The sequence below is a fragment of the Taudactylus pleione genome, unplaced genomic scaffold, assembly GCF_031769625.1.
Source record: "Taudactylus pleione unplaced genomic scaffold, aTauple2 ptg000242l, whole genome shotgun sequence".
Taxonomy (NCBI): Eukaryota; Metazoa; Chordata; class Amphibia; order Anura; family Myobatrachidae; genus Taudactylus; species Taudactylus pleione.
In genome coordinates, this window is record NW_028284644.1 from 12637514 (window position 1) to 12661184 (window position 23671).

Sequence of the window (23671 nt, forward strand, 5' to 3'; positions counted from 1 at the left end):
CTTAGTCAGACACCATCAGCGACATACTCTTATTTCATACAATGCCCCACGGAAGATAACAAAAATAAATATAAAAGAGGCTGGGGGGAGTGGCCTGGACAGCTGGATGTAGGAGCTAACTTCCCTGCCCTCCCACTGATAATCCTGCCAATCATCCTGAAGAAGTGTTGCCCTAAACTTAATTTTGCCCAGTCTGGTGGCTAAAGGTCCTCTGCCCCTCCTGGACCTGGAATCGGGATTCTCCTCTAGCATTCTGAGGTACTGCAGGCATCTGGAACTGCCTTGCTTCTTCTCCTGTGTCCTGCATCCTCCGGCGTTTCTCTACAGCAGCTTTTGTAAACTGGGTTGCTTGGCTGCGTGTGCCTTCACTGAGGGGATGTTTCTTACCCTTACATGCTGCAGTGTGCAGTGGCCTGGCTCCTGTGTCTGCCTCCCTCTTCACACTAGGCTCCGGTGATTGTCCCCAGCAGTGCACATTGATGGCGGCCATCTTGGATTCGGCTCTGCATAGCTTGAAGCTGTTTGGTGGCTGGTGAGAGACTTTGTGTCCTGTATTTAATTTCCATCGCCAAATATCTTGTCTCCCTGCTGCTTGGGCTCTCTAGAGAGGTGCCTATGGTTCCAGTGGACGGATTTATTATACTCAGTTACTCCTTGGAGCTGGTTGTCTGGGACTTGTAGTTCTTCCTCTAACCACAGTCTTCAATCGTGATCCTGCTTTTCTGATTGCCTATATTGCTTCATAACTGAATTGCTGGGTGGCCTCCTATTATCTCCTGATCCCTTGCTGTGGGTAAATTTTTCCTAAACATGGTTACCTCTATGCAACAAATCCTTCAGGCTGTTAATGCCTCTACTCAAAGGCTTCTTAAAGTGTTTGATAATATTCAGGCAGATCTTCCTTTTCAGACTTGTGCTCCTGAGAAGTGCCGTGAAGAGAATGAGCAAGTTATACAGCAGATTCCTGCATCCGCAGCTCTCACAGCTTCTGTGACTGATTGCTACCAGTCTTTACCCTTTCCGTTGGATATACCTAAACCTGAGCTTAATTGCACTGCCATTCCTGGGTGTTCCCATGGCGTTATTGTGCCCCTGCAGATTTGGTCTTTATCCTTTTTATGTGTGCCAAGATTTAGAGATTTGCTGTTACAGTATGCTGGATGTGCTCCTGTCTGTTCACGACGAAGCTGGAATGGGACTTTCACTCTAACGCCATTGTTTCAGGGGATTGAGACCTGGCCAGATTAGGGTCTTGAAACATGTTAGTTACTCTGTATAGTTACTGCTAATTGTTTACTGCTTATCCTGTACTGTATGTTATATTCACTTCATACTATTTGTTATATTGTTATTTGCAGGCCTATAATATTGTCATTATTCTACGGATTGTACTCCATTTTCAGACGTTGCGGGAGAGCTGGGGTTAGTCTAACATAGTTTAGGGTCATTTAGTCTATAACCCTTGTCATTTATTTTGTGTTATTATCCTTTATATGGGTATTGGGGGGGCTAGGCACTTAGATAGTTAAGTTTAGTTAGAGGGGGTTGGGGGTTAGGGGCTCCAAGTATACCTAGGTTGGGGTTGGGTTATACAGGGTGGGGGATTATGGGGGTTTGCTTTGGGGTGTGCATTTTTTTGTTGTTGTTTTTGTGTGTGGGGGGGCTTATATTTTAATTTTGCTTAGATTTTCTATGTTGGCTGATACAATTTATTTATTTTATTTTTTTGTTATTTTATATTTCACTTTATCCTGTTTTGTGATATTTTCTGCGGGTTATATAATGTCGAGATATTTTGTCTGCTGCTCATTCTTGGGCATCAGTTATATACGAGCTGTTTTCACTTAGCTCTATATTGCGCGGCCCCAAATGGCGCCTTTGGGGACGCGTTATAATATTCGTAGGGTTGTCTACATATATTAAACAATTAAGGCCAGCCTTGACCATTACTTTAGATCAAGATATGGGGCTCATGGTTGGTGACTTTTCCAGCATGTAGATATTTGGCAGCAGAGATTAGCAAGTTTTGCTTTGTCATACTTTACTTGCATGAACAAATTATTGAATAAGGTTTTCAACACTGACCATAATCTGTTTTAATTTCAAGAATATGCTTCCTTGAGCTGTTGGCTTTTATTTGCAATTCCAGACAATCATCTATTCAAATATTTATTTATTTATCTAACATCTATCTGGCCTTTGCGTGGTACTATTTTCTGCTGTCCTCTAAATTATATGATGGACTAGAAACTATGTATTTCATGTGCCTGGTATGTCTGCAACACTGGCAAATGCTGTGTATGATAATCTCATGAGTTGCAAGTTTCCAATTTCTGGTGTCTACAAAGCGCTTTTGTCATGCTAAAGCACATTTTTGCCAACTGCTTTACTACAGGAATGGATTATTGCTTTTTTAGTCACAAATAGCCTACGCAGTGGTATTCCAGTATGAGTACTCCTGTTCAGCGCCTTATCACTTGGCCCTTGCTGAGCATTTCCCATAGGCAGCGTGAAATTGTTATGGACAGTCTATTGAAAAGATATTGTTCTGGTTTTTTTTTTGCTATACATATGATTTCTATTTTATCTATTTTTTATTTTTTTGTTATTGTTTAATTTTTATATTGCATTAAGTTACATTTTATATCTGCCGATTTTATTATTATATTGTACTTTTTTATTTTGTTTGGATGTATTTCAAAATTTCAATAAAAAAATACTCAATTAAAAAAAAAAATATATAAAAAAAAAAAAGATGCCAAGATACTTTATGACAAAGCCTGTACAGAGCAAGCTTTACTAGATGTTACATTTCAAAAACAAAAAAAGGTATTTTAAGTGGGGTAATAGGTCTGGCAAATTATTAGCTTCCATGCTTAAACAGCGCACAACCCCTAAACATATCACTAAAATTAAATCTGCCACCTCAGAGGTTCTTATGGACCCCAACAAAATAGCGGAGGAATTCCTCCAATACTACCAACAACTTTATGAAATCCCTACTACCGGTGAAAACCTAGGGATTGAGGGTCTCATTCAGACCCGCTCGCGAGCGCAGGACGCTCGCTAGCGGGTCGATGGTACCCAAATGCGCACGACGGAGACCAAGCCGTCGTTATGGGTCTCGCACTAAAGGGGGCGTGCTGTCGATGGTGACTGACAGCACGCCCCCTTTGGTGGTTGCCAGACGGAGGCGTTCCCATGGGAACGCCTACCGTCTGGGTCCGGCCCCACTGACATCACTAGTGATGTCAGTGGGAGTGATTTTGGCTCTGACAGAGCCAAAATCACTCCAGGGCTTGCGGCAGCGAGACCCTACCGCAGGGTCTCGTCGCAAGCCCGATGGTCGCGATGGTCTTGACCATCGCGACCATCATCATGGACGCTCGCATAAGCTGTGGGTGGTAACCCACAGCTATGCGAGCGTCCAAGAGGCCGCTCCATTTTCAGGTAGGAGGGCCCTGATTCAGAGCGAGCGCTCTGGTCAGAGCGTCCGGCTCTGAATCAGGCCCTTAATTCCCATGTCAGGCAGGACTACCTAAACTTAATGAGGAGGAAACACTCTAGTTTAGGTGACCAATAGCCGAGGAGGAAATTAAATATATTATTAAATCCTTACCGGGAGGAAAACCTCCAGGCCCTGATTGACTGAGTGCAGAACAAGATGCTGCAACCTCAAATCACCACCTATCTTAAAGATATGTTCAATTCTATTTTGAACGGTAACATGGCCCCACCACAATTTAATGTGGCTCGTATTATAGTTCTCCCTAAGCCTAATCCAGTCCCTACCTTGACTTCGCCTTACCGTCTCATCTCTTTGTTAAATCAAGACTTGAAAATATTTTCCAAACTAATAGCACAGAGATTACAAACTATCCTTTCTAGAATTATATATCCATCCCAAACGGGCCTTATAAAGGGGAGACACTCCGTACACAACATAAGAACCCTTATAGCGGCAATGACACATACCCATCAGGCCACAGAATCATCCAACATCATTGTCAGCTGCGATACCGATAAGGCATTTGACAAGGTTTACTGGTCTCACCTGATCCGAATTTTTCAGATACAGCATTTTGGCCCACACTTTATTTACATTTTTGAGACGTTGTACAGCTCCCCATCTGCCTTCTTGACGATAAATAATCTGAATACTAGACATTTTTCCTTACACAGAGGGACACGTCAAGGCTGCCCGTTAAACTCCCTTGCTGTTTAATTTAGCGATTGACCCATTAATAAGACACTTTATGCACCAGAAGGGATGGAAAGGGATAACTATAGCTAACCAAGAACTCAGTCTCAGCCTTTGCCGATGACCTGCTCTTGTACTTCCAGAATCCCAGACAGGCAATTCCACTACTTCAAAATACACTTAGTATATTTGAGTCCATAGCGGGATTTCGGGTTAATGCAGTCAAAAACGGAGGCATTAGCTTTGTACCCGGAAGCACGCAGAAACTGGGGTGACAACTTCCTCTTTAAGTGGGCTTCCTCGCAGATACGCTACTTAGGCATCAACATACCGCACACCCCTCTCAACTATACGCTAACCATGGTGGGGTTCTTGCTCAAATGATGAGAATTTAAGATATGGTCTCACCTACCCTTATCTTACATTGGGCGCTGTCATGTTATTAAAATGTTGAGTTTTCCTCGCATTTTATACATTAATCAGATGTTGTCTTTGCTAATCAAGAAAAATCTCAGACTCTAGAACAAATAGATACAGAAATTTATCTGGGCAGAAAAGAGACCTAGAATCTCTTTAAACTTCAACAAACTAATGATTTAGGTTGGGTGAACTTAATACCTACTCTTTAGCGGCCAATTACCGGTTCGCTATGGACTGGATAGGTGGTCACAGTCACTTTAGTAATTATAGGGGGCGATTCATTTCAATGTCAATTGAATAGCGCCGGGAGCGAGCTCCATTCAATTCAGTGGCACTTTGGTCGGATTTCTCTTCGCATCCCCAGTTGGGTGCGAAAAGAAAACATTAGCATGCCCAAACTGCGCAGTATATTGAATAGCTTTGGGAGTCCCTCCCGTCGCTATTTAATAGCGCATTGAATTCCCCCCATAGTGTTGAGCAAGTGTTTAGCCCTAGGACACATCTGGTAGCATTATTACACATGCACCCGACTTCTCTCCCGGCAGACATTAAAGAGAATATACTCTTGTCCATAAACTCGCTCAACATTAAAGCTATCTTGGTCCCACACTTACTTTCTTCCATTGTCAGACAATCCCCTCTTCCCTGGCGGTTGGAAATCCCCCCACACAAAGACTTGGTCCCTCCATGGCCTGAAACATTTAGAACACTTGATAGATACTGATACTCAGCAGCTATAATGACATGGTCAGCTTCAACAACGATTTCCTAATCTACTTATTCCTATATTTCCTTACTTGAAAGTGTCTAGCTACTTACAGAGAACAGTAAGATTGTTAAAAGAGACGGATAGGCAATTTATGTTTGATGATGTGCTCCGCCTCAGACTCAAGGATCCCTTTTCTTCCTCTTGTATATATTCACATATAAGACCCATATTGGACTTATCTAAAATCACAGGAGGACTTGCTAAATGGAGGAATAACTTTCCTGATTTGGATTTATCCTTCTTAGCCCAAGCCACCAGACGACTAAATAAAGACTTGATTTCCATTTCTTATGCAAAGGGCGTACTATACCACTCAACTACAATACTTATCAGGGAAATCTACAAATGCTCTCAGCTTTAAATGCAAATCACCAGACGTAGATATTTACCACTGTTTATGGTCATGCTCATATGTTCAACAATTTTGGGAACAGGTATATTTATATATTAAAAACATGTTACACAGATTTTTTTGATGACTCCAGAGTGGGCCTTCTAGAGCAGATACGAATCTTCCTCAATACACACTTTGAGCAAATCAGAGAAACTTCTCTTAACAAAAATAGCAGCTACAGCCAAAAAAGTAGAGACATGGCAATAACTTATACTCCTTATCTATTTTTCTACAAGGTCCATAGGGTCTACAGGAAACCTTGGGGTATAGGTGATGACGAAGACATCCGGGCACCATGCAGTAAAATTATTTCTCCCAGGATGCAACGGGACCTCCCTCTATACCCCACCCCCGGGCTGGAGGCTCTTCAGTTACGTAACAAGCCAAAGGTGTATAAAAGAGAAGAAAGTCTGGAACACACTAGAATCACATTCTCACACCGAAGGAGACGGAAAACCGGTGACCACAGCGAAGCTCATCTGAAGCACGGGCGTGTCAGGGCGGACGCTCTGTGGACCCTATGGACCTCGTAGGAAAAGAGATAACAAGGGCAAGTTCTTACCATTTCTCTACTTTTCTACTTCAGGGTAAATAGAAGGTCCACAGGAAACCTTCGGGATTCCCAAAGCAGTACCCTCAAGGGTGGGGACGCTCCTGTGCAGAAAGGAGAATCCGCCGGTCACACTGGCAGGGCTCACGTGGGTAGCACTTAAGAGTCGTAGCTTGTAATCCATTCAAGGCAGTAGCTGGTGGTTAACGGTTGAAAGTGCTGGAACAACAAGTTTCTTCCCTATTTGGGATCTCTTCAGAGGGGTGTCAGGGTGCCCCTCTGAAGAAATCCCAAATAGGGAAGAAACGCGTTAGGGCTACAGAGAGCAATCCACACAGTATCCACACCGGGCTGCACGCAGATTACCGTGTATGCTCTGCTACTTGTTGTTCCAGCACTTTCAACCGCTAACCACCAGCTACTGCCTTGAATGGTTTACAAGCTACGGCTGTAAGTGCTACCCACGTGAGCCCTGCTAGTGTGACCGGAATCCCACAGCCAGTACCTGTGTGCTGTGCGTCCACCTCACAGCAGGACGGAGGCGGAGATCAGAAGTCCCATCAATTAAACTGGACTTCTCCAACTGGTGCAGTCACATACCCTGTGGAGAAAGGGAGACGGAGACCAGGAGTCCCGCAAGTTACACAAGTCTCTAAAACTGGGGCACACGGAGTGCTTAACTCGGGCGGCTCCCTTCGTATAAAAGACGGAGGTAAAAACCACTAACTATTTTTTTCATATTAAAAATCAGCTGATACAGATCTGTTTGCTCAGCATTTTACATCTTCATACAGCTTGGCATTAAACATCAGCAGTGAGCATAATAAACAGCTTATTTCCAATTATAAAAGCTGGAACATTGTTACAATTTCTGATTATTTCAATTATCACTGACTATTGGAGCTGGCAGTGAGCTCAGGGCCTGATTCAGACCCGCTCGCGAGCGCAATGCCCTCGCAAGCGGGTCGATGGTGGCCCAGTGCGCATGCGCATGACGGAGCCGGCTCTGTCGTGCGCATGCGCGAGACCCGGATAGCGACGGGGAAACCATCGCTCCGGATCTCGTACCAAAGGGGGCGTGCTGTTGATGTTGAGTGACAGCACGCCCCCTTTGGTGGGCGGGCCGGGGGCGTGGCTGCCCAGACGGAGGCACTCTAGGGCTTGCGGCAACGAGACCCTACCACAAGGGTCTCGTCGCAAGCACGACGGTCGCGATGGTCTTGACCATCGCGACCATCATCATGGCCACTCGCTATAGCTGTGGGTGGTCACCCACAGCTATGCGAGCGGCCAGGAGGCCGCTCTAAAAAACTAGAGGGCCGGCCCTGATTCAGAGCGAGCGCTCTGTCAGAGCATCCGGCTCTGAATCAGGCCCTCAGTGTGCATATAATTATGCGGAGGGATTTTCCTTTGATGTTACAAATCCCCTCTTATTAATACTGTTGTGGTCATCTCAAAATTTATTTTATTGTACATTAAATTTTTTCCTGATGTATTATATATTGAATATGCGTAGAATTGTATAAAGGTTGTGTTTCCTTTTTTATGTGAACTGTATTTACATATATTTTAGCATTATAATTGTGAGCATTTAATTGATAATAAATTGCTGTTCTATTTAATTTTATTATACATATGGGCTTTAATTATTTTCGTTTAGGTTATATGTTCCCTTCTCTAGCGCTGTCTATGTTTTCAATTTACCAATCAAGACTTTACCGTCATAAGGCAAACATTCCAACCCTTTCTTGGATTCTGCATCAGCTCTCCAAGAACGGAGCCACAGAGAACGGAGGGCCACAATGGTCACCGAAGAAACCCTTGCATTCAGTAGGCCAATATCCAAAGCTGCCTCATTTATATAGGTAGCCGAATCTCGGAGATTTCTGATCAGATTCAGCTGTTCTCTGGTAGCATTAGAGACTAAGGATGTTTCAAGGCTATTAGCCCAACATTCCATGGTCCGAGCCACCCAGCAAATGGCCATAGCTGGTCTGCACGCAGCCCCCGAAAGGGAATAAACAGATTTAAGGCATATTTCTACCATCCTATCTGTAACATCCTTCAGGGATGACATGGAAGGCACAGGAAGCGTTGCGCTCCTTACCAAGCGCGTGACATGGGAATCCACCACCGGTGGAGTCTCCCATTTGGAAAAAAAATTCTCAGCAAAAGGGTAAGCAGAGACTAGACGCTTCTGCAGTTGATACCGTTTTCCAGGCATTTTCCAAGCTACCTCCAAGTGATTCACCATTTGGTCAGACAATGGGAATGTAGCCTCAGTCACCTTTTCTTCCATGAAATATGCATGCCTAGATTTAGGCAAAGGAGGCTCATCCTCATTGATCAGGGCTGCTTTGCCCTGGCCCAAAATAGCAGAATAGGTACAGGGATAGCAACAAAAGAATTATTGTTTTTAGCAAAGAAAACAGACACACAGTGCTAGTATGGCACTTCCTTAAATCAACTACAGAGACTTAGCGTCTAGTAGGACAAAAGTGCTACATACACTGACCATCAACCAGAGGAGAGGTATGTAGGGGGACCCATACGCCGCACTGCCTGTGGAGATCAGCGACACACAGCCAGGAGAATGACCGTTGAAGAACTCATGGGGAAGCGGAGCCAGAAACAAGAAGCTGTCACAGATCAAGCCAGACCACAGTGGAAAGGAGTGTTCAGCAGTGGGGAGGAGCCGGCTGTTAGACAGGGAAGGCTGCCTCCCCTGGCCAGCGTTTAACCCCTGGGACGCTGGAGTGTTTCAAAACTCCAGTCCCAAGTGGCTTAGTGTGGATGCAGGACTCACTTGCTGTCATCCCCAAGGTGTCCCCCAACCCTGGAGGAAAAAGACTGCGTCTCGGCACGCACCACCGCAATGTGCGTCACTTACCTGCACTCCGTAGCGTCCAGCCGCAGTCTAGGAATCCTCTGGGGTCCCTGCTAGCCAAGATCCCTGAGGCCCGCCGAGAGGCTCAGATCAGTACCGGTGTCTCAGCAACAGCAGGGTGATGATGCGGCCGTGCGAACTTCCACTGGACTGTTCACGCTGACCGCACTTAGAAAATTTTTTTAATTTTCAGGGCTGCAATACAGTGACCAGACTCAAACGAAACTGAAGGGGCTCCGTCCCGGGGGCGGAGTGTAGGAGGGAGGCCCCGTTACATCCTGGGAGAAAATTTTTTACTGCATGATGCCCGGATGTCTTCGTCATCACCTATACCTCAAGGTTTCCTGTGGACCTTCTATGGACCCTGAAGTAGAAAAACTATTTTAATCATGTTGGATAGAACCTAATGTACCCTCATTTAACCTGATGTTGCCAAGAATACTCCACTTATTTAACATGGACTGGTCTTCCACATCTATAGACAAAGAAAATCTATCAGGGAAGTTTTTCTCAATATGGCTCCCATTCATACATACACTAACACCGGAACTGAAAGTAACTCTTAAACCAAGTTTTCAATGGACGACTTGGTACAATTTAGCAGTTGTAGAAGGAGGACAGGCACCTTTCTAATACAAGGAAAATTAAAAAATATCAATGGTACATACAGCTCTCTATGTATTTTTCTTACTGGTTTACAGACATATGTTTATATATATGTGTTGATGGTTGGTTACAATTGTCAAATAAGACACTCTTACTCCAGTTGATAGGTGGAGTTTAATTATCATACAACGGAATACCACAGTGTCTTATATTTCTTAAGCACAAAAACTATGCAACAACCTTACATCGTACAAAAAGAATTATGTAATAGTAAATAAAGGCACCTTTTTGCAGGCATTCTTAAGGGAAATCTAAGATTTGAGAAACATTGGTAGAGGCCCCAATATTTCTTTATTCACACCAAGAGTTGAAATCCCACAGCCAAATAAACATTTTCAGGGATTGGTGAATCTTCTTTACTGCCTGGTAAAATCTCTTGATCAAATCGTTAAGTATAATGTAATGTGCAAAAATACACTTAAAGCTGACACATGAACTTTTAGCATGCTAAGTGTTAAATCTTTGTCGACCTTCATGATGAGAATCTACAAACTAAGAGATCATGGCTGTAGGAGCTTTAATTATTCTTGATTCAAACTACTCAGGGAATGCTCGCATGATATTGTAATAATATAATAATAGTCAGAGGGGAGTTTTCTTTCTATCTTGTAAAAAGTGTAGTCACATTGTGTGATAAACCCTTTTTTTTAACCTTTCACTGCTGAGGGTAGCCATCAGAAATTGTGTGGCCGGGACTGACAAAATAAGCAACCCCCCTTCCCGTTTCTCCAGCCCCACAGTGTCTCTCCAGCCAGCACCCCATCTGCCTCCCCAGCCAGCCCCAGGGTGTGCCTCCAACCCCAGCGTGTCTCTCTGCAGGCCCTGAATGTATCTTTCAAGCTCCAGCCTCCATGTGTCTTTGCAGCCCCAGCGTGCCTCTCTAGCCCCAGTGCTTCTCTCCAGCCCCAGAGTGTCTCCCCAGCCTGCGACTCTCCAGCCCCAGCGTGCGACTCTCCAGCCCCAGAGTCACTGACTTACCTTATTCTGTCTTCAAGCTGGCAGCTGCTCCAGTTCAACTCGCAGCTCTTCTCAGCAGTGCGGTGCACCATGACATCATGCTGCACCACAATAAAGAAAACAAACTTTATTGCATTGTACATGCCCCTGTACCTGGCGATTCAGAAGCCTGGCACAGGGGCATGTACAGTGCAATAAAGTATGTTGGTGATGTTGGCCTGGCAAGCCACTGAGGGGAGCCAGTGGGAACTGTCCCGAGCTCCCGGTGGCTCAATCCATCCCTGGGCTGTAGGAGCCAGGGGCGGGCACCGCTCTCTGTCTGGGGCTGAGACTCCAGTCCTGGCAGTCCCCCCCTGATGGCGGCCCTGCAGACGCCATGTGTCGACATTATTGCTTGTCATATTACATGAATATCACAGATTTTTTTTATGTGTTAGCCATATTAATGATACAAAGTCTTCTGAAAAAACAAGATATTTTTTCAGAAAATGCCACTAGTCTCTTTGCCAATTGTAACACATCAAATGAAATTTTACCAAAGTGGAAATGCCTAGAAATAACCTGCACTTTGTTTCATCTCAATCCGTCAAGTTAAAGCCGAGCAATAACAGAAACAAAATTAATTGACATCATGAATGCATGAAGTAGGTGTGGCACTCTGCGTGCACATGCTGATAAGGGGTGGGGGGACAGGTGCTTGAATAGGACAGGCTACACAGCAGTCTGTGCACAGGGCATACAGTAACATTGGTGTGAATGGTGGGTGAAGGCGCTGCCACCAGTCTATGTAGCAGACAAATATAATATTTGTCTGCCTTGATAAAATAGTCAAATGGGCTCAAATGCTGATATATCATCAAGTGTGTGTGTGTGTATGTGGTCGGGAATTTAGATTGTAAGCTCCACTGGGGCAGGGACCGATATGAATGGACACATATTCTCTGTAAAGCACTGTCGAATATTTGTGCTCTATATAAATAACTGGTAATAATAATTAAAAAAAGATAGATGGATATATATCACATGCACACACTGTATAAAGATACTTCTTGATTGATTCACAAACCCTGGAGATAGCGGATAATCTGCCACTAGGAAAATGTCCCCCCTCCTAACCCTAACCCTCCCTTAGAGGTGCCTAACTTTGGTATGCAGTCGGGATGCAGACGGTCAGCATCCCGACTGTCTAATCCCGACAAGGGTCTAATGACAGGCGTTGTAATCCCGGCGCCTATCACTTTACCTTTGCCGGGAGCCTGACGCCCGGCATCCAGATCGAAGGTAAGCCGGGCATAGACAGATGCGCGTGGGGGAGAGGGATAGGGGCTCCCCGGGGGGGGGGGGGGGGGGACGACTTGGGGTTAGGCAACCGCGGCGGAGGTTAGGGTTAGGTACCCACCCCGGGAGACTTAGGTTTAGGCTATGGGGAAGGGGGGTTAGGCACCCCTAAGGGAGGGTTAGGGGGTGTAGGTTAGCGATACTTACCTAAACTAGAAGTGGGGCTCCCGCTATCGGGATTTGAACCATGCGGCCGGCGATAAATCTTACCGATTCCTTAACCCTAACCTCTCTCCAGGGGTACTAAACCCCCCCTCTCCGCAACATACACCTAACCCTAGGGTGCCTAACCCTAACCTCTCCCCAGGGGTGCCTGACCCTATCCCCCCTTCCCCTAGGCTAATCCTAACCCACTCGGGGGGGGTGCCTAACTCTAAATCCGCCCGGGAGTACCTAAACTTAACCCCCCCCCCCCCCCCGTGGCTAACAGGTCCTGACGCTCGACTTACCCACGTTCGGTTTGCCGGGCATCAGGATCTCGGCATGGGGCTGATGATGGGTGTCGGTATTTAGATCCCTATCATTAGTCCTCTGCCGGGCCTTCATGGTCAAGAAGCCGGCGGTCGGCATTCCGACCGCCGGCTTCCTGACTACATACCATAAAATTATATTATATATATATATATCTCAAGTCTGCCTGTGATACATGTGCATTAATTAACCCCCATTATCCACACCAACTGCAGTGCAGAGGTGGGGTGGACTAAGCATTATCTGATACTTTGGAGTCCTTTATACTATATTCATCTGTTTTTAGATTATACAATTTTTTATTAGTTTTGTGAATATTGCTGTAGTTATATTTTTGTTGTATTATATATATTATTTGTATTTAATAAATGTGATTTGTTTATTTTTATAATTCTTGATATTCAATGTTTACTGCTCTCCTTGGGTGTCTTAACTAGCTGAATACACCCTAATTTTGTTATTTTAAAATTTCATTTATCCATGACAATAGTGAGCTGTATTAGGATGCCATTAATCTAATAAATTAAAATTATTTGATTATTGACTAACAATTTTTTGTTGGGTTATCCCTTCTTTGCCAATTGCAGCCCATATTTCATGTTTGGGTAATAGGATGCTTGACCACTTATAGCTTAAGTGCTGACACTACCTTTAACAGTCCTATATTGCTTGGTTCCCATTTATAGAGAGTAGGGGACTAGTTTTGCATAGCAGAAGTGTCGCAATGAAGTTTTGATCTATAAAGTACCCTTCTCAGTGCTGGAAGTACTCTCCTGTTTCCAATTCTATTCCCTTTGGGTTAAGTTGGGAAACACACTAGTTCTCCTTAGGTCGCGGATATTGGGCTCCCATTGGCACCACCCCTACATTTAGTTTTACATATACTGAAATTAGTAGTAACAGAAAATCCCTTATGTGTATTGCTGGTCACTGAATGAATTACAAAGAAAATAATACCTGGAGCCACTGGAGCTCCCGAAAAGACTGAATGAATGGTCCGCTGCAGAATTTGGTACCCGAAGTTTGAGTCATCATAGGGGCTGATAGGTAATGGATCAAATGAGTTGAGAACAGTGAGCTCCACTCTTTCATCAGCTATGGTGTTCCTTACAATATCCAGAGCCTGCAAATAAGCAGATATGTTATACATTCTCAACATTTTTCTTGCAATCTTTCTTCATTTTTTGTGTCTCATTGATGGGAATTCAATTCCAAGGAAGGCACTGCGACTGCTCACATATCGCTCATTTACAGTAGTGCCAACTTCACATGTTATCCCTTGCATCTCTATGGGGGGTAAGGGAAAAACTGTGATACAGGCGGGTGCGATGTGCCTTTGCGGAATAGCGCATGGCGTACAACTGAATTCCCCTCATTATATTCTCAGCTCCACAGTTCAATGCATTTCTAGCATTATATACTAAGGAATGTTTACATTTTGAGATTGCAGTATTTCATTGGTTAAGCCTCAAGTTTATTTTCTAATGTATAGAATAGGTTATATTTGGCAGATTTGTAATAATAATGTGCAAATTGGATCAAACATGTATTTCATATTAAAGCATCATTTTCAGGTAGTGTGATAAACTCACCTGCCAGAGCACCATTCACTGTCGCCCTGAAGGCTTCTCTGTTTTACCTGGTGCTCCATGGTTTGTCTCATGGACAAGCTGAAATCTAGGAATGTGTGACACTGTGGGGGTGGAATCTGAGCAGGAGAACCAATCAGAATCCACACTCATGGAATTGCTACTTCTGATTGGTCTCCCCTCTTATAAACCCACTTTCATAGTCATTATATAGTGATGAATGAAACAGTGCGTCTGTTAGGATGTAATGCAGAGTTAATGATTAAGGTAATACAAAGACCACATTCCAAAAGTTAAGTAAGGAATACAATGATTTAAAAAAATGCAGAAGACAAAAGTGGGATTATATAAAACCAAATCAAACATTGTATTTTCTTGGATATACGGTATACAATTAGTTTTTATCCTACCTGATATTGGTATTGACTTTCATTCTATTTATTATAGTTCAATTTCATTGTGCAACACAGTTAAAGTCAATGCCAGTGTTACAATACAGAAGTGGTTTTCACACTCCGTCCTCAAAACCCCAAACAGTTCATGTTTTCAGGTCACCTGTGGATCATTAAAATGTGACAGTTGGTAACACACCTGTGCCCCTGCTGGGTGGTCTGGGAAATGTGAGATTTGGACATACACCTGTGCATCTGCTGGGTGGTCTGGAAAATGTGAACTGTTAGGGGTCCTGAGGACCAAGTTTGGGAACCACTGCAATACAGAACTCACATATGTAAAAAAACAACTTGGACATAAGATTGTATCCTATACTATATGTGGATTAGTTATCACACTATTCAAAGCACCAGTTTCACATCACTATTCTGCTACTGTCAATATTTACATAATAGGATGGATAGATATGAGCATGAAGGAGGTGTGTGAGGTACTGAAATTATTAATGCTACCAACATATTCCAATACAATGATGGGAACATGTTTTTCTAAACCAACCCACCTCATCTCCTATACATGTGTGTAAAATTTGTACAGAATGAATACAAAAAGATTCTGTAGCAAACACACTGAAAGACAGAAACAACGATATTTCCACACAGTAATCATACGGGAAGAGTGGATGGCACAGTATAGTACGTTTATCTTTATGTCCCCTCCTACTTACGAGACTTTCTGAGAAAGGAGAGTATTCTCTATTTTGAGCAGTGAATTGCCCAACCAGCTACCTTCTGCGTAGAGTAAAGGCGGCAGTACATATAAACTATAAAAACCTATTGAGAAGGTAAAAACATAATAAATCTTATAGGCGTGATGAAATACTTGGACTGTGCACTCTATGTGCTCAATTTAGCACCTGTTCTAGTTGCCAGCTGCATATTTAATTTAGTACTACTATGATACTAAATGAAATAAGCTGTGAGCAACTATCAGTGATACACATATGCCCAGCTATATTGTTTCCAATGGCGCGGCGAATCGCGCCACGCATAGTGCGAGACGCATATGCAAGGGGATATGCGCACTGCGTGCGCGACTCCATAGGAATGCACTGTGCGATCGCAGTGCGCACCATAGTGTAGCATATGCAGTCGCTCGGAATCGCATGGTGCAATGCGTGCGCACGTTTGTGGCTCGATAAGCCACAATGTTACATGGGCGCATCTGTACTAACTAATATGTCGTAGGTATATAACATATCTTTCCTGTCTGGTGTTAACCAGTGCTGACTTGACAGCAGCCTAATACTGCCGATACAAGTTGCTGACTAATGTGCATGCGATGTCCATCTTCATGTGCGCATTGTGCTTCAGGGTCATTCCATGTCAAATCACCCAGAAAAAATGTATTAGGACACCCACCGACTCAGATTTTCATGAAACTTTGCACACTTGATACTACCACATAGCAACAAACCCATGTACAATTTTTCTTCTCTAGCCCTCAGTTTTTGAGATATAAGGGGACAAAGTATAAAAAAAATTGCTCGAAAATGCCACTCCTGATGCTCCGTTTTTATGTGATGTGTATATGGAAAAACATTCCCAAGAAATCTGCACATATGTGTGTGTGTGTGTGTGTGTGTGTATGTGTATGTGTATGTGTGTGTGTATGTGTGTGTGTATGTATGTATGTATATATATACATATATATATATATATATATATATACACACACACAAATTAAAATACTCCCTTGGTGGGCAAAATTATTCCTAATGGTAATTTTTTGTTTTTAAAGAGAGATTTTTAATTAAACTTTAAGATACTCATACAGACAATCAAAATCCTATTATTTTTCTTTCATATGCTTTTACTTTTAAAGTATACTTTAAGGTTCAATTATTTTAAAAAAGGGACATAACTCATCAGCCTCAGGTTGATAATGCGTATTGAACCCTCCTTTTTTTTTGGCACCAAAAAAATAATTAAGTGTGAAGTAAAGGAATGTATAATGACTGTCAGGCAAGGTTGTTGAAACATTTTTTTTTCTGGAATCTCCATATTCTGATTGACAAAGGGACAAAATTTCAAAGTGATATGTGGATTAGGCACTTAGATAGGGATGTTTTTCCATATACACCTCACATAAAAACGGAGCATCAGGAGTGGCATTTCGGAGCAATTTTTTGAAACTTTGACCCCCTATATCTCAAAAACTAGGGTTAGAGAAGAAAAAATTTACATGTGTTTGTAGATATGTGGTAGTATTAACTGTACAAAGTTTAATGAAAATCTGAGTCGGTGGGCATCATGGCCTGGGTGAACGGACATCGAATGACCCCATTATACATGATAAAAATGGTGGTTATAAACAGCAGTAAGCTGAGCTATCACTGTTTGCTAAATACTTAACAGAGGTCATGCTAAAGGGAATACGACTTGTTCTTAGATGGAGCCCTATAAAAAAAATAAGTAAATAAAAAAATTATAGTTTTGAGGGTGAGGGTATAATCCTGTTTTGTGCTGAGCTAGAACTGCCCATTCCTATCAGCCCACTGTTTTTGCTGACTTAGGTGAAGGCAGCCAATCTGAAAGACCAAAGGATATTCATAGGGGTGCAAGGCAATGTGATGGGTATAGAAGAATGGATACTATTATAGAGACAAACACAAAGCATTTATGAACACAATTCCAGCTTTACTTCATAATTCCACTTTACATGAAGCATGTGTTTGTATATGTATATCTGTATATTAAGCAAAATAAGTAGAAGTGTATTGCGCATTGGACCAGTAATATATGTTTGGGGTATGGCTGCGCTTTTAAAAGGGTGTCTGTCCTTTAAGGTTTTACAAAAAAAATATACAAGATGCAGATAAATGCGCACTATACCCCTCATGTCCTAACAAACGTTGGTAAATGCAAATAAAGAAATGTAAGTATAGAATCCCCAATGTATATAGGAAATCCTATTTACTTGAGTTAAAACACACATATACAATCAAAAAATGAAGTCATGGCAATATAGCATGGAGTAATGTGTACTCCACAGATGTTTAAATGTGTAGTGTCAATATAGCAGATACTGACCTACACATACAATGTAAATGAGCAGAACATGGGTAACATATATTGAGAGATGTATCTCTAACACTGAAGGTGGAAATCCCAAATAAAAAATAGATGGGAAGGGTGTTAGAGAATATATCTTAAGTAGCGAGAGTCTGGAGAAAAAGGTGGCCAGGTAGATGGAAATGGTTCAGTGATGAGGGGGGTGGGGAGTATGCTACTGTGGCGTCCCGCACTGCAAAAGTCAGTTCAACAAACGTGTGTATATGATGACAGGATGCCCGGGGTGATGTTCTGGGGTAAGTAGTACGGATGTTACCTGGAATGTAGTAGGAGGCGTGGAACACAGACACCCGGTCCAATCCGCGGGCTATTCGGGATACTTCTCTAGCCCAAATAGCCACAAATTCTACTTCTAGTCAGTACATATCGTCATAATGTTATCAAGAACATTATGAGCCTTATGTATGATTGGATATATTTATCTTTATGCATAAAATATGAATTTTCGTATTGCACATTCACACAAAAGTCTGACACTTAAGGTGCATATCCACTACACGACTAAAGAATGACTGAACAAGAACGACATCATTCTACTGTGCAGTGGATATTGTGCCCACACTGAACGATATGTTGTTCAGCGCAGGCACCCTCCCTCATCCCCGAACATGTACAACCTAACGATATCGGCAGGTTGGGCAGTATGTTCAGGCGGTGACAGATGCCGACCAGCGGGAGCGCGCATCGCTGGTCATTGCCGGCATATTCCCTGCACGATTAATGAACGTTATCGTTCAATTGTCCATTTAGATCGTGTAGTGGATATGCGCCTTTAGATCCCTAGGCAAATTGGGTCACATGATGCAGTTATGTAGCCTTACTCTTAGCGAGGTGGAACAGGGAAGTGAGTGGGCCTGCAAATGTAGGCCAATTACAGTAAGGGAATGTCACACACACATGCGATCTAAGCAGGGTGTTTTTAGAGAGGAGGGGGCCCGTATGCAGCCTCTGTTTTGGCCCCCTCCTCTCTCTCAGCTAAGTAGATTCTGGCTTCATACCAGAATCTACTGCGCATGCGTAAGTCTCCAGGAAAATGGCGCCTGTGCCTTTTTCAGGGGACATCTTTTCTGCACATTTGTTTTAAGTCCACAGCAGGAAAGAGATTTCCATTTAATTTTTAAAGGGGAATAACCTGAGGATTGTATTTATTCTTAAATTAGTAATTGTATTTGGTATTTCCATCTGCATCTAATTGTATTTCACACTGCAACTATGTATAGGACACTTCATTAATGTAAATAGTTTGTGTAAATTGGTATTGTAACTTTAGTATTTATTATACCACTGGCAACAACTTCACTTGATGTAGACCAGATGAACCCATTTTATCCCAGCATAAACCTGGTGCATACAGATGTGTCCTCATACACCTAGCCTCAATACGACATGCGGCGTGAGACGCCTAGCACAGGTGAGCCGTGCCGAAAGGTGTAGTGTCTTTTTCAGGTCTTTTTTACTTGAAAATTTGTATTAGTAGAAATTGGATGCAACAAACCACTACATGAGACTGCACTGATTAATATGATATGCAACACTTGAATATCTGTGTGCGACAGAGTCTGAATCTCTAGATGAAGCACAACGGAACTTGGCGTAAAAAAACCCCACGTACGCTGCTTTGTAGCATGCTGTATATAGATACAGACTTAGTCACACACAGATATACAAGTGTCGAATATCAAATTAATCAGTGCAGTCTTGTTCAGTGGTTCGGTCACATCACATTGCGACTAAGGGGCGGATTCAATTAGCTGTGAAAAGCAGAGTTCGGCAAAAAGCGCAATGTTTTTGTCTCATTCGCGTGTTTTTCGGCAAAGTTTTCGCCTGCTTACACAATGCGTGCACCCGCTTTCCGCCCTATTCAATTATAAAACAGGCAAAAATGCATATGGGCGAATGCAGCAAATAGCGGAACTGGCGAAAGAGTCAGTTTTTTTGGGGGAAAACAGTCTGTACCCCCAATAAAGCCGAACTCACTGGGGGAATCAATATAGAAGTGTATTATTAGCCATAATAAAAGTAAATAGGGATCTAATTTTGAGTCAAAGGGCTGTTGTATGCATATTTGCATAAGTGTAGAAAAATTATATTAAGCAATGTCTTTTATGAAAAATAATTGATGTAGTTAAATTGGGGTACATGTAAATGGATACTAGCATACTTTGGGGTTTGTAAAGTGCAGAATAAAAAAACGTTACAAATACACCTGCTGTAGCCACCTGCCATCCTAAAAACACCAGTCCCATCCATACAGCTCCCCAAAATACCTATCCCAGTACTTTATACCTATTTTCAAACACTTTTTGCATTTTCACCCCAAAAATTACATGTCTTTTTTTGGGGTGAATTAAGATTATAATTTTTTTGCCTAATTAATCATTAGGATGGGGGGGGGGGGGGGGGGTCCAAAGGGTTCTGAACCAAGTCCCCTTATTTTCACCCCAAAATATTAATTTTGCACTTATTTTCTCCTGCCTTTGGGTGGAGAAACCTTTTCACCTGTTTTTGCCTATGGAGTTTTCGCATAGGCGAAAACGTCCTGGAATTGAATAGGGTGATACCTTGGAACCAGGCGAAAACCGTGCATCAGCATTTTCGGTCTGCATTTTTGAAGCAAACATGTGTCCAACTCTATAACAATGACATAGTTTAACGCTCACCAAGTATACTACTAATATACTACCTGTATGTTTTTAATTATGGCACAATGGTTCAGTTTAAAAGTGAACAATTGATAATATAAATTATTACATAAAGTTTAATATATTCAATATTAGGAATTGATATATATGGAAAACAGGTGAATAATAAAGATAAAAAATGGATTTGCGATCGTTTCCGCAATTGTTTAAATATTTTCACTAATTAGCAATGGGATAATGGAGAAGATAACACAATGATCTTCTCCACTAATTCCCATCTCGCTGAATATTGCACTGTAGGGATCAGCCAAGCTATTCAGCAAAGCAAAAAGTGTTATATTACTCCATAAATCTTTACTTTATGTAACGCCATCTCAGAATGGAGTTATATGAAGCAATTCCTTAACTATCCCGAAAACTGCATGGACAGAGGGAAATGTTCCCATAAGTCCCTGCTGGATCTTGAAACTCCGCCCCAGTCTCTGTCGCTGCTTTGCGGTAAATGCCGAGTGCAAGTCCAACTCCAGGCTATACTGTCTAAATTGATTGAAATGTGTACATAGGCTTTATATTGGTCTGTATACCTTAATATTTATGTGCTTTTATATTTATAATTTCTATATCCATTTTCAATATAAAAGCACATAAATATAAATGTATACAGACCAATATAAAGTCTGTGTACACATTTCATTAAATTTATAGTTTTGACAGGCTGGAGTTTTACTGAGCATGTGCAGAAGACGACACAGAAGGTTTTAATTTTGGAATCCTGAAAACAATACCTTCTACATTGCAAGGACAGCGTGTTAACGCAACGGCTATCCCTGTGTACAGTGTGCTGAATAGCTTACATAAAATGAAAAAATTGATTTAAAAAATGACAATCTTGCCCGATAATATTAGGGGGAAAACTGTCACTCCCGCTGAATAGATCCCTTTGTGGCTAAAGTCCCTGCTGTGAGGTAAGTGTGTAGGATTCCGCTGTTCAGCTATAGTTGAGACTGCAGCTTTGCAGCGGCCCCTACCAGAAATCAGCTGCAGAGGTCAGGCCGCCGACAGGAGTTGCCGCACAGCTCCCATGGTATGAGGGGGCACAGCCATAAGGGAGATCAATCGGCACAACCCCGGGGCAGGCTGACAGACACCGTGCACCACAGCGTGACATCGGGGCTTACCTCTTCCAGCAGCAGCCATAAGTGGAGCGTGTCTCCTGGTTTCAGCCCGCCCCAGTGGCCTTTTTCAACTCTACATCAGCCCCTCAGTCTAGGGGTGATTCAATTACATGTGAGTCAATGACAATGTCACACCATTAGTTGATAGGCTAGGAAAACTAGGTCATACAGATGCATACAAAAATAAGCAATGTTTTATGTAAAATAAAACTCGGCAATGCATGCAGCTGCACACTGCAGGCAAGTGAATCTCGCTCTAAGGTGCCCATTTATCATTAATCACATCTACAATGCGATCCGGGCGTTATATTAGCACCCATGATCGCATTGCAGAATGCGATTACTAATAGAGCACCCGCAGGAACAGGTGCTCTGAAAAGAGTCCATCCCTGAGATGTGCTCAGAGTGCTGCCGGGCTACTGCGCTGTCCCACTGACCGCACATGCACAGCGCCCATTTCCGGGGAGGATTCTGGGGGGGGGGGGGGTTTGACACGACACTCTGCCGGCTGAATCCGCGATGTGTAGCCCATAGGCTACAATGGCAGCTGCTGGGGACCAATCTATGGAAATTGGTATATAAATTGGTAAATATGGCAGCATCGCGTCCCCCATAGAAAGCTATGGGGGATACGGTGGCCGGCAGGTATGGAGGGTTCGCATTAAGGGGGTCATTCAGACCCGCTCGCGAGCGCAGGACGCTCGCAAGCGGGTCGATGCTCCCCCACTGCGCATGCGCACGACGGAGGGAGCTCCGTCGTGCGCATGCGCGAGACCCGGCGAGCGACGGGCTCTCCATCGCTCCGGGTCTCGCACCAAAGGGGGGGTGCTGTCGATGTTGATTGACAGCACACCCCCTTTGGTGGGCGTGCCTGCCAGACGGAGGCGTTCCCATGGGAACGCCTACCGTCTGAACCCGGCCCCACTGACATCACTAGTGATGTCAGTGGGAGTGATTTTGGCTCTGATAGAGCCAAAATCACTTCAGGGCTTGCGGCAGCGAGACCCTACCGCAGGGTCTCCGGCGCAAGCCCGATGGTCGCGAATCGCGACCATCATCATGGACGCTCGCATATGCTGTGGGTGGTCACCCACAGCTATGCGAGCGGCCAGGAGGCCGCTCCATTTTCATGGAGGAGGGCACTGATTCAGAGCGAGCGCTCTGGTCAGAGCGTTCGGCTCTGAATCAGGCCATAAGTATCGGAGATATCTGCTGAGGTCCTGCTGCGATACATGTGGGGCAAACGTAATAATTGCGTTTTTTTCGGGGATTAAGCCGCAAATATATAATGATAAATGAGCACCCAAGTCTAATAAATGACTTCCCAGGTCATGCTCTCCATGAATAAGGAATTCAACAGCTTGTCATTAATACATACAAGCAGAAATATGCTAGAAATTGTGAAAAATAACTGTGTAAATTGCAAATATTATTGCAGATATTATGCACAGACATATGCAATTTGAGTTGCTCAAAATGCCCAGCTCATATTTGATGTACAGTAGGTCCTTACCTCATTAACGGTTTGTGCTGGATGAAGTCGGAAATTTACAGTAGCTCTTGCCATAGGTGGAATCACATTTGACTGAGAAAACAAACAAAAGATAGGATTGTTAAGCTGCAGGACTGCATCTGTGAAAATAAAAATATTCAATATAAATCTAACTAATGCTAGGTAGACACTGTGCAATAATTGGACCGATCAGTCAATTACCAGCTGGTTGGTCCATTTATTGCACATGGAGCCGATTGTTATTCAGAAACCTGTCAGAATGGCTCCTGTGCAGCAAATACAGTGTTTACAGTCTGACACCACCTCAATGATGTTTAGTGAAATTTGTCATTCATATAGTAATGATAATTGTGTACTCTGTATACAGGAAATCTGATGTTCTCTGGATCAGCGGTCAGATGAAAAAAGGAATTGTGAAACTGTTCTGCTAAGCTTGGTAGATACATAAAGGTGAATTAGTTGTGGTATCCAAAAAATAAAAAATTAAACCAAGTCACTGGCATACAATTATGTCGTAAAGCCTGTTTATGTGCATTGTGTGAGAATGAGTATATAAAAATTAATCTTCTGTA

General features: G+C 43.1%; 1 protein-coding gene across 1 annotated transcript in view; it reads right to left on the reverse strand.

The window, feature by feature from the left end:
* Nucleotides 1-23671, reverse strand: part of PM20D1 (peptidase M20 domain containing 1) — a 64037-nt gene that overhangs the window by 24136 nt on the left and 16230 nt on the right. The window contains exons 6-7 of the mRNA XM_088479575.1: nt 23100-23171; nt 13611-13776 (exon numbers count right to left, since the gene is read on the reverse strand). Of these exons, the coding sequence (XP_088335701.1) occupies nt 13611-13776; nt 23100-23171 (238 nt within the window). The remainder of the gene's footprint in view (nt 1-13610; nt 13777-23099; nt 23172-23671) is intronic.